The 12,974-nt window shown below is 43.2% G+C and overlaps 1 protein-coding gene across 2 annotated transcripts in view; it reads left to right on the top strand.

The window, feature by feature from the left end:
• The window catches only part of LOC143982648 (protein phosphatase 1H-like), an 88,165-nt gene that overhangs the window by 31,646 nt on the left and 43,545 nt on the right, over nucleotides 1-12,974 (top strand). For both annotated transcript variants that reach the window (XM_077481547.1, XM_077481546.1), the window contains one exon: nucleotides 11,506-11,641. In XM_077481547.1, coding sequence (XP_077337673.1) covers nucleotides 11,506-11,641 — 136 coding nt within the window. The remainder of the gene's footprint in view (nucleotides 1-11,505; nucleotides 11,642-12,974) is intronic.

Raw genomic sequence — 12,974 nt, 5'->3', positions numbered from 1 at the left:
CCCTGAGGGGCGCGCGCGCGTCGCGCTCTGTGATCGGCGAGTCCATGAGACTCGCCTGATCACCGATCCGTGCAAGGGGTCGATCCCGACCCCTTATCACGTGATCAGCTGTCAGCCAATGACAGCTGATCATGTGATAGAACGGAGCCGGTAATCGGCTATTATTCCTCCTCGCGCTGACAGCGCGAGGAGAAGAAAAAAAGCCGATCACCGGCGGCCGTGATCGGGACATCAGTAATGCTGATCACGGCCAGCAATACAAGCAACCACCTGCCCCCTGCCAGTGCCCACCTGCCCCCCGCAGTGCCATCCTGAATAAAAGTAAGTGCCCCCCGTCAGTGCCCATAGTGCCCACAGTGCCACCCACAGTGCCACCCACAGTGCCACCCACAGTGCCCACAATCTGCCTCAAAGGTGCTGCACCCCAGTGCCGCCCATCAGTGCCCAGCAGTGCCGCCCATCAGTGCCCAGCAGTGCCGCCCATCAGTGCCCAGCAGTGCCACCTATCAGAGCCACCTATCAGTGCCACCTATCAGTGCCCATCAGTCCCATCTATCTGTGGTACCTATCAGTGCCCATCCGTGCCACCCATCCGTGCCACTTATCCGTGCCACCCATCCGTGCCATCTTATCTGTGCCCATCTTTGCCCATCAGTGCCGCCTTATCTGTGCCCATCGGTGCCGCCTTATCTGTGCCTATTAGTGCCGCCTTAACTATGCCTATCAGTGCCCACCAGTGCAGCCTATCAGTGCCCACCAATGCAGCCTATCAGTGCCCACCAATGCAGCCCATCAGTGCCCACCAATGCAGCCTATCAGTGCCGCCTAATCAGCGCACTTCAATGAAGGAGAAAAATTACCAGTTTGCAAAATTTTATAACAAACTATTAAAACATGATTTTTTTTTTTTGCATCTTTTTTTGTTTGTTTAGCAAAAAATAAAACTCCGAGCTGTAACTAAATACCACCAAAAGAAAGCTCTATTTGTGGGAAAAAAATGATAAAAATTTCATTTGGGTACAGTGTTGTATGCCCGCGCAATTGTCATTCAAAGTGCATCAGCGCTGAAAGCTGAAAATTGGTCTGGGACTGAGGGGGGTTTAAGTGCCCAGTAAGCAAGTGGTTAATGGCTGTTTGTTGAGTTATTTTCAGGGGACAGCAAATTTACACTGTTATACAAACTGTACACTCACTACTCTACTACACTGTAGCAAAGTGTAATTTCTTCAGTGTTGTCACATGAAAAGATATAATAAAATATTTACAAAAATGTGATGGGGTGTACTTACTTTTGTGAGATACTGTAAGTTATTATAATGCATATTTTTTATAAATGAGATCCACTTAATGTTATATAACCGAGGGAACTATAATAGGAAAACATTGATATTTTTAGACAAGAGGGGAGGATCGTGGAGTGGATGGAGCTGACAAGCAGGCAGGGAGGAGAGGTGGAGAGGTGGACAGAGGAGACACAGGAGACACAGGAGAGCAGACAGCAGAGAGCTGATGACAGAGGCACGTAAATGTACCACAATGTCAGGGCTCATCAGCCATGATATACTGTGGTCAGTTTACAGGGGGGAAGGCAGAAACTGGTTGGATCAGCCAGGTATTTCAGGTGATACGGGGGACCAAATAAGGATCACATTTTTTTCTTTTTTTTAGGTAACAAACGCTTTAAGGCAGCATGCACCCAGGGACAAATGGCAGAACACAGAATTCTTTGTCCCTGGGCACATGCTGCCCTAAATGTTTGCGTTTTTTGAACGTGTTTTACGTTTTTGTTTTTTCTCTTTAACTACCTGTGTATGGCTGGTTGTTATGCCGCATACACACGATCGGAATTCCGGCCAGAAAAAGATAGATGAGAGCTTTTCATCGGAAAATGCGACCAGGTGTATGCTCCTTCAGAATTTAGCTGTCCAAATTTCCGCCAGCCAAAAATTGATAGCATGTTCTCAATTTTCCCAGCGGAAAACCTTTCTATCAAAAATTCCGATCGCGTGTATGCAATTCTGACACGCCAAAAATCACGCATGCTCAGATTCAACTACGAGACAGAAGCTATTGGCTACTGGCTATTGAACTTCCTTTTGCTAGTTTTAGACTATTTAATGTTGGCATTCATGGTTCCCTTAATGACCTGTAGCTTCCCAGTGCCAGCAGCACTCATGCAGCCCCAGACCGTGGCACTCCCACCACCATGCTTGACTGTAGGCAAGACACACTTGTCTTGGTACTTCTCACCTGGTTGCCACCACACACGCTTGGCACCATCTGAACCAAATACTTAGTTTTTTCTCTTTAACAAACTGTGTATGGCTGGTTGTTATGCCACGTACACATGATCGGAATTCCATCCAGAAAAAGACTGATAAGAACTTTTCATCGGAAAATGCCACCGAGTGTATGCTCCATTGGAATTTAGCGTCGTACATGTTGTACGTCACCGCGTTATAAACGAATTTGATGTGACCGTGTGTAGGCAAGACAGCTTGAGCGGAATTCCGTTGGGAAAACCATCAGAGCTTTTTCCGACGAGAATTCTGATCGTGTGTGCGTATCATTAAGGATGCGGCTGGGAAGCCGGCTACTGCGTTCTTAACAACCAATGAGTCATCAGCGTGTGGCCTGGTATGGTTCGTCCCCTCCCTTCCCTGACCTGCTGGGTGTATAGATGTGAATGTGTACCTTAAAACGGGGTTCCACCCTAAAGTGGAACTTCCGCTCATCGGAACCCTCCCCCCCTCCGGTGTCACAATTGGCACCTTTCAGGGGGAAGGGGGGGTGCAGATACCGGTCAAAGACAGGTATTTACACCCACTTCCAGGCATAGACTTCCACGGGAGTCTGTCTCTTCCTGTCCCTGCACGCTGTCTGCTGGGACACACACGGGTCCCAGAGACAGCGCGGACAATTCTTATTGCGCTGCGCGACTCGCGCATGCGCAGTAGGGAACCGGGAAGTGAAGCCGCAACGTTTCACTTCCTGATTCCCTCACCTAGAATGGTGGCGGCAGCAGCCGAGAGCCGAGCGATCGATCGGCCTCGGCTGCCGACATCGCTGGACCCCGGGACAGGTGAGTGTCCATTTATTAAAAGTCAACAGCTGCAATATTTGTAGCTGCTGGCTTTTAATATTTTTTTTCACAGTGAAATCCCTCTTTAAGAAACCATGTTAAATGGACTGTAGTACATTTCTGCAAACTGTAAAACACACTAAAAAACAAATATGTGTGAACCTAGGGTTAAATCATATTACATCAACTACTGTGAGGCCGCGTACACACGGGCGGATTGTCTGCCCAACTAAGTTCGGCAGACAATCCGACAGACAGTCCGTTCAAAATTAGCATGAACGGACTTGACCACACACGATGAGCAGACAGTCCGCTGAAAGCGTGCGTGATGACGTGTACAGCACGTACGACGGGACTAGAAAAACGACGTCCTATACACTGCAATGCAACCTTCGGCCGTGTAAACCCTTTCTGAGCATGCGCCATACTTAGTCCGTCCAACTTGCCTACACACGAGCGGACTGTCCGCTGAAACCAAGTTTGGACGGACAAAACCAAGTTTGAACGGACTGTCTTACGGAAATTCCGTAAGACTTTGTTCGTCAGACTGTCCGCTGAAAAAGTCCTCTGAAGCCCACACACGAGCGGATTGTCCGCTGAAACACTGTTCAGCGGACTAAATTGGGCAGACAATCCGCCCGTGTGTACGCGGCCTCACTCTTATCAAAGATGAGCTGGTTATTTGTATCATTTTGAAATTATATATATAAATTTTATTTTATTTTTTGTTAACCTATGGATCAACTGAGGGAGAATTTGAGGTTCCTAACATCTAGTAAGCTGATAGTAAAATAAAAATAATACTTTCAGAAAAATGTTTGGGTTAGGAAAAAACAGTCATCATCACACTATAGAGCTGCAATAGTAAACTTTCTATCTGAAAGCAAAGCCCATCAGACTTCCTTTGTGGGTAGAAGGGAAGCAACATGTATCTGTACTCGGTATTACACATACAGTCTTGTGACTCTGAGCTAGGAGGCCCGGAATTTTTTTTCAGTAGAACATGTTCCTGTAATCATTAACTTCCCTGCTCTTTGGTTGTAGTATGCAGAATTACCATATCATTTGTGAAATTGTATAGCACTGACCATTTACTCAGCACTTTACAAAATATACATTCACATTATACATAGAATGCATTAAGATCATAAACTTTCTGACTTTGCAACCGCTTTAAAACATATTTTAGGCCTGAATATTAGTTAAAAGCACAAAATATATTATATATATATATATATATATATATATATATATATATATATATATATATATATATATATATATATATACTTTGCAAAAGCAAAGACCCTTGAGAATAAAATACTGTTAGGCCGCGTACACACGGGCGGACTGTCTGACGGACTTGGTCCGCTGAAACGTGTTTCAGCGGACAATCCGCTCGTGTGTGGGCTTCAGCGGACTTTTTCAGCGGACAGTCTGGCGGACGAAGTCTTTCGGAATTTCCGTAATATTGTCCGTCCAAACTTGGTGTCAGCGGACAGTCCGCTCGTGAGTAGGCTAGTTCGACGGACTAAGTATGGCGCATGCTCAGAAAGGATTTACACGGCCGAAGGTTGCATTGCAGTGTATTGGACGTCGTATTTCTAGTCCCGTCGTACGTGCCGTACACGACATCGCGCAAGCTTTCAGCGGACTGTCTGTTCGTCGTGTGTGGTCAAGTCCGTTCATTCAAAAGTAGGACGGACTGTCTGTCGGATTGTCTGACGGACTTAGTTGGACGGACAGTCCGCCCGTGTGTACGCGGCCTTAGATTACATTTTTTTTAATATCATACCATATTAGCGAAACTGTTTATTAAACATATATTTTATATAAGAAATGCACTAAGTTAATGTTAGGGAAATTTTAGGGATATTAAAAATGTTATATATAACCAGATAGCATGCAATTGAAGTGCACGTTTGAAAAATACTTGATAAACTATTGCTAGACTTGCCAGGCTTCAAAATTTTGTTGCAGAATTGCAGCAAGTCTGCATTGCATTACTCCAGATCAACTTTCTTTGCACACATTCTGCAAGTCTGCTGCAAGTTCTGGTTCAGTTATGTTGTGAAATAGTCATGCCACCACAGGGGGCACTGTGGCTGAATTTTCAGCCAGAAGCGACAGTGGTGGACCCCAGAAGAGCTGAATCAGGGCTACTCTGTACAAAACCATTGTACACAGCAAGTAAGTATGACAAGTTTGTTTTACACCCCTTTCACACTGCTGGAGTTTTTCAGGCACTACAGCGCCTGAAAAAAGTGGCTCCATTCACTCCAGTGTGAAAGCCCGAGGGTGGCAGGGCATCAGAAAAAAGTTCTGCCCGCAGCTTCTTTGCAGCGGTGAAGGAGACCTATTGAAATCAATGGGGCAGCGCTGTGATACCGCCGGCAAAACACCACTCCCCGGATTTAACCCCTTTTCGGCCGCTAGTGGGGGGGTTAAAACCGCCCCACTAGCGGCTGAATAGCACCGCTAAAATCATGGTAAAGCTAAAAATAGCGCCGCTTTACCGCTGGTGCCCTAGGCGGTTCAGTGTGAAAGCCCTCTTAAAAAAACAAATACAAAGGGAGTCGCCCTCATTTACTCCACACTGCAGGAAAAACGCACATTTCACAAATTCAAACCCCTCCTTGACTGGGAATCTGACTTACAACTCCAATTCTCAGACCAACAATGGATTACTGCAATAAACTCTGTATACAAGGCCACTTCATGCACCACACTCTGGGAACTCTCCCAAAAAACACTTATGAGATGGTATCTGACCCCCCATAGAATTGCCAAATTTCATCCACCCACCTCTCCAAATTGTTGGAGAAACTGCGGTGACTCTGGTACCCTACTACACATTCTTTGGTCCTGTCCCCTAATTCGCTCGCTCTGGGATGACATTCAAGCCCTGCTCAGGGAACTTTTACATTTTTCTATTGCTCTATCTCCCCAACTAGCCATTCTTAACCTAACGATTGAAGACCTGATTCCAGCCCATAGGCATGTGCTCACTCATGTCCTCTTAGCCACAAAACTCCTTCTCAAGGAACTGGAAAACAAATAACATCCCACTTCGAGCCGAAGTTATCAATCTAGTCCAAACTCACTTTATATATGAAACCACTCTTGCCAGAACTACGACCAAACACTACACATCTTTGGTACCCATGGTCCTCCTGGTACAATGCCAACTGTAAATGTTGATGATTCAATTGTCCATTGCTGGTGATCTTGCTACTCCTCCTTCCCTCTTCCCCCCCCCCCCCTTCTATATATATATATATATATATATATATATATATATATATATATATATATATATATATATATATATATATATATATATATATTTATTTTTTTATTTATTTTTCTTTTTTTTACCACCCCCCCTTCCCGAGTTACACCCTTGTCCTTCTTTCTCTACTGTTGTGCATCAAAGACACTCCTTCACATAGTGGCTTCCTTTGAAGCTGTTTTTCACAAATTGTATTATTGATTGTTATTTTAACCACACTTTCATTCCCTGTACGTACTGTTTTGGTTAATTGTGACTCATGTCACTCTTTCACATATAGTTTGGGTTACGTACTTGCTATTCATACATCTACTTTTCTGCCACTGTATGACTTGTTCACTGTGATAATTCAATAAAAATTATTTTTGAAAAAAACAAAAAAAACAAATACAAGGTTTAAAATCACTTTAAGGGCTCTGTGCAGGGAACAAGCCGAAGTTAGAAGCTTATTCACTACAATGCACAGCTCTGCACCAGATTAGTAAATCAACAGAAAAAATTAAAATGCTTATGCGCATTTGTAGTAGAAATTATTTGAAAAACGACGCTGCCAGCTGCCGCAAACACCATAAATGTGAGTTCATCACAAATCTCAATCTAAATTAAAATATGTACGTGTTGTCATGTTAAATGGTAATAAATTGATAATCTTTGACATTATGATACTCAAAATTGTGTCACAAATAAATACAAAATTGACAATTGATTCATTTGAACATAGAAACCAATCCAATCAGCGTGAAAAAAGTCCCCAGCACTATTCATACGGTCTTCAAAATATTCATGCCTTCACACATTTAATTCTTCCTACTAAAAAGTTTAACCAAAATCCTGGAGTTGCTAACTGCTTGCTTATTGTAGACGCAGCCTTCAAAGTTCAGTTCCTCTTTAAGAGTCCATTCACACAGGAGCAACTTTGGATCCGACTTGAAGTCGTCCCAAGTTGCCTCAAGTCGCGCAACATGATAAAATCAATGTAAGTGAATGAGAGCCGTCTTAATGCACACTACTGAAGTCGCTCCGACTTCAGAAAAGGTTCCTGTACTACTTCAATCTGACTTCTAGGCAACTTGTATCCATTGATTTCAATAGAAGTTGCCTCCAAGTCGGATCCCCTGTCTTAACTGAAGCAACTTTCCAGGAAGTAAAAATAGTTTTCTAGGCAAACCCCTCCCTCCCACAGAGCTGATTATTATGTGATTGGCCACTGGTAAAGTCTCCTCTCCTGGAAGCAACTTCAAGTTGCCTTGTAAGTTGCCTCAAGTCGTGCTGTGATTCATACTCAAGTCGTGTCCAAGTTGCCTCCCAAAGTCTCGCTCAAAGTCGTGTTGCCCCTGTGTGAACGGACCCTAACCGATCAAAATCTACTAACAGCAGAAAGATTAGACCTAGAGCAAATATGCTCCATTACATCAAAAACCTTTTTTTATCTTTTATCGAGAATAAAAACCCTACTTGCAGGGGTGTAACTACAGATCATGTATCATAGCAAAATTTTGAGTTGTCAATATAGTCAGTACAGCACTAGGGGATCAGAACTGAGGATAAAAGGGGGGAGGGGGTCGGCATCAGTGCAGGAAATTAACTTTTAACATTAAAAGATTAGTTCACTTATTTTTTTTAATAATAAAGGCACATATTTTGCTAAATAAAAAAATGTGCATTTTCTTTTTTCAAGAGCCTTTACATTGCACCCGTGATCAGCTGATGGCGGGTGCAATGTCAGCCTCCTGCAGACTCTCAGTACAGCTGTCTGCCTTCCGTACAGGCAGATAATTACTGATGCGCAGGAAGAATCAATGAACTACAACCTGTCTGTCACGATGGTACTTGTAATTCCTTCATTCACAAAACTCCAGTGAATCCAGAGTGAACACAGAGGACTTTATTTCATCACAATATTTATTGAATGATTTATTGTACATGATTTTTCACACTGAATATTTCATACTATTAAATCAGCGCTGTAATAATTTTTTTATATACAGTATCTCACACAAGTGAGTACAACCCTCACATTTTTGTAAATATGTTATTATATCTTTTAATGTGACAACACTGAAGAAATGACACTTTGCTACAAATAAAGTAGTGAGTGTACAGCTTGTATAACAGTGTAAATTTGCTGCCCGCTCAAAATAACTCAATACACAGCCATTAATGTCTAAACCGCTGGCAACAAAAGTGAGTACACTCCTAAGTGAAAATGTCCAAATTGGGCTCAAAATGTCAATATTTTGTGTGGCCACCATTATTTTCCAGTACTGCCTTAACCCTCTTGGGCATGGAGCTCATCAGAGCTTCACAGGTTGCCACTTAAGTCCTCTTCCACTCCTCCATGACGACATCACGGAGCTGGTGTAGGGCTTAGATCTGGAGACATGCTTGGCCAGTCCATCACATTTACCCTCAGCTTCTTTAGCAAGGCAGTGATCGTCTTGGAGGTGTGTTTGGGGCATGGTTGCCACCTCATCCCTTTAAACCCGAACACATATTACACAGGTTTTGTGGCTGATTAAGGTGGTAGTTAAACTCGCTTGGCTGCCTTATCTGCATTTAATTAGCCTCAGAACCTGTGTAATTCAAAGGTGTTCGGGTTTAAAGGGATGAGGTGGCAACTCTAGTTTGGGGTCGTTATCATGTTGGAATACTGCCCTGGGGCCCAGTCTCCGAAGGGGGGGGGGGTCATGTTCTGCTTCAGCATGTCACAGCACATGTTGGCATTCATGGTTCCCTCAATGAGCTGTAGCTCCCCAGACCATGACACTCCCACCACCATGCTTGACTCCTCAGAGAGTTCTTTACCATGAGATGCCATGTTGAACTTCCAGTGACCAGTATGACAGAGTGAGAGCGATAACACCAAATTTAATACACCTGAGACTTTGTAACACAAATGAGTCGCATGACACCGGGGAAGGAATATGGCTAACTGAGCCCAATTTGGACATTTTCACTTAGTTGTGTACTCACTTTTGTTGCCAGCGGTTTAGACATTAATGGCTGTGTGTTATTTTGACGGGGCAGCAAATTTACACTGTTATACAAGATGTACACTCACTATTTTACATTGTAGAAAAGTGTAATTTCTTCAGTGTTGTCACATGAAAAGATATAAAATATATACAAAAATGTGAGGGTTGTACTCACTTGTGTGAGATACTGTATATTAGGCATAAATAATTTTAGTTCTTGCCTGGATGACCAGAAGCTCAAAGGGAAATCCATCTATACTAAGATAACCAAACATATTCTTACTGCACAGCCTGCAATGTGGATCTGTGATTAGCAACAATGATTTTAAAGCAGTGTTTCCCAACCTTTTTTCAGTCAAGGCACTCTTTAAAATTCAATATCTTGAGGCACCTTATTCCAAAATGTAGGACACCCAACATTACAGGCGATTTATTCTTACAAAGCATACAGTATATCATTTTGCACACTGATGCTGACTAATATTCCACTGTTTCTCTTCTCCATCGGTTTCTCTCCCTCATCCAGCTAATGTGACCCCAGTGCTGATGGAGAGGGGCAGGGGGGGGGGGGGCAAACAAGGACATCCCCAGGCATCTGATGTCCTCCTCATCATTAGTTGTAGTTGGCCCACACATTCCCCAAGGTTGTAATGCTGCACAATAAAAACTTTTGTCTTTTGTGTAACAAAAAAAGGCAGACTTGATCCACCCTTTGGCTTGATAAAAATTTTTGGGCAATTTGAGGCAATTTGTAGGCATTTTGCTAAGGCACCCATGAAGAACCCAGAATGCAACCCAGGGTGCCACAGCACCGCTGCCGAAAAAATGTTGTTATAAAGTCTCATCCTGTAGATCTGATGTCAACTCTTCTTGATTGAAATGTCACAGGTGGTAAAGGGTCAGTGTTGGCAGCTACCTCGGCAATCAATACTACAGTGATGACTATGCCCTGATGCCACATGTACACCGATTTTCTGTGTTTAATTTGTTTAATTAGTCCTGCTTTTCGCCCATCTATGGCCTACTTCCTACAGATATATTGAAGGGTTCACTAATCGAAATTATTCCTAATATTTTGCTGGTGTCAGTTTATGTTTAATCTATATTTTATTATTATTTTTTTCGAGGAATGATCTACTTGCATGCCACAAAACATACATAAGATTTATCTGTTATGCTGATGTGATGAGTACAGACAGGAATATTGGAAAAATATGGTTCCTCTTAACATGGACAGTAGTAAACTCTAGAAAACAGCAAAACTTCAACTTTCACAGAAGATTAACAGAAAGTTAAGCATGTACATAGTACAGATGTGCATTAGTTTATGAACAGTCAATATACCAGTGATCAGGAAATAAAATATATAACTTAATATTAGGGAAGGAACCACACAGAGAATGATTTACAATATCTATAAAGTTGCACACAAAAGCACTCCAATTGTAGTCCCCTGGGATAGTATGAAGATCGGGAAAGGAGAAGAAGGAGAAAGCAGATAACAGGGCAGGAATTGGTAGGGGGGAGGTAGGAAATGAGTAAAAATTAAAGAGGAAGAGGAGGGGGTGAGCCAATGCAGAAACCCATGGCCTTCCTGGATGCTACATAGGCGGTAGGTACATAAAGACCTCCCACAGTAGAGTTTTACAGATATGAGATAAAGTCTGATGAATATCTGAAGTGACACCATATCGTCCAGGTAATTTTAAGGGCTTCTGATTTTTCTTCTCATTTACCCAAGTGACCATTTGCTACAGGTCACATATGGCATTGAGTTCACAGGCCCACTCCACAAGTGAAGGATTGTACCGTTTACGTCAATATCTGGCAATGATGGCCAGTGCTGAGTTAAGAATTGATTTGTCCCAGGTACCAAAGAGATTAATCAGTTGGGGTGGTTCCTGATCTTGTCATCTGCTATTTTCTGATTTATCCCAAGTATTTTATCCAAGAAAGGGGGAATCAGAGGGCATGTACTTCATATGTGAGTCATGATACCAGGGGCAGATGTGAATCTCCAGTAGGTGTCCATGATAGATGAATCTATGGCATGGAGTAATGTGGGGTATCTATACCTGCTGGTGTCAGGTTATTGTAAAATACTTTACTCTTTATTTATTTCTTCTCTTTCCATTTTCTATTTCCCTTTTATATAGAGTGATTAATGCTGGGAAGAGTCAACACAATGAAGACCAGGCTTGTTGCGAATTTGTGACTGTAGAAGAAAGAGACCGTGGATTAAATAGCAAATGCAATGAATCAGAGAACTCTGATCTGCATACAGATACTAAGGTGTGTTGCAAACATAAATTATATGGCTGAACTCTCAAGGATTGAAGCTTTTAAATGCCAAATGTATTTTGATTAAAATTGCTGAAAGGTACCAAGCAGAACACATACAGTTAAAAGCTGGGTATCTGATGACTGACATAAGGTACAGAAGGGATAGGGATGTCCACAGTTACTTCATGCATTTTTTTTTTCATAGATCAAAATCCCTTCAAGGGCTGGCTTACACCATATGCAATCCAGTGCGTTTTTTAATCTGCATCAAAAACGCATGTTCAGTGTTTTTTCTCTGTATTCCAATGAACCTAGTTTACACCAGTGCAGTTCAATACACTGCAGTCAACAAAAACAGAACATGCTGCATTTTTTATGTATGAACTGCATCTGGAACACAATAAAACACATTAAAAAACACACTGAAATGCATTAAAAAATGCACCGGACTGCACATGTCCTGAAATGAGATGAAGGAAAAAAAGAGGGTGAAGAACACATCAGGGCACTGATGAGGAGGCACTGATATGTAGAATTAATGGGCACTGAAAGGCGGAACTGATATGCAGCACTGATGGGTACTGACTGGCTGCACTGATGGGCACTGACCGGTGACACTGATGGGCACTGAAAGGCGGCACTGATGGGCACTGACTGGCAGCACTGATGGGCACTGACTGGCGGCACTGATTGCCACTGACTGGCGGCACTGACCAGCGGCACTGATTGGCACTGACAGGTGGCACTGATTGGCACTGACAGGTGGCACTGATGGGCAGCACTGATTGGGCAGCTACTGACAGGTATTAATGCTGGGCACTGATTGGCACTGTGATGGACACTGGCACTGTGGTGGGCTCTGATTGGCACTGTGATGGGCACTGACAGACTTTATTATTGGGGCACTGATTAGCAGCTGATTGGCACATCTGATGGGGCTGTGCTGATAATCAATGTGCTGATTTTCAGCGCAGACCCCCTCTCTGACAGGGAGAGACAACGATCGTCTCTCCCTGTCAGTGCGAACCGAGGAATGCCGTTTACTGGCACTTCCTGGTTTTCGCGATGATCAGCTGTGATCTATCAGAGGCTTCTTATCACAATTGGAGATGCGGCGTGTGATCAGAGATGTGTGCACCGGCATGTTATCCAGCTGGACGTCATATGACACCCAGTCAGGATAACAGAACCACTTCCCGGCCGTATCTGTCTCTAAGCAGCCTCCCCAACACAAATTTCCAGCTGATTTTATCTCCTGTGTGTGAGAACTTGTCAGAAGTTGTCATGCTGATGACAGAGGAATGGAGCAGCAGAGACAAATGGCACTCAGAGTTTTGGAGAG

The sequence above is a fragment of the Lithobates pipiens genome, unplaced genomic scaffold, assembly GCF_037356315.1.
Source record: "Lithobates pipiens isolate NorthernLeopardFrog02 unplaced genomic scaffold, aLitPip1_a1.2 Scaffold_16, whole genome shotgun sequence".
NCBI lineage: Eukaryota > Metazoa > Chordata > Amphibia > Anura > Ranidae > Lithobates > Lithobates pipiens.
The sequence above is the reverse complement of the archived record's forward strand: the minus strand, read 5'-3'. Positions and strand labels throughout refer to the sequence as shown.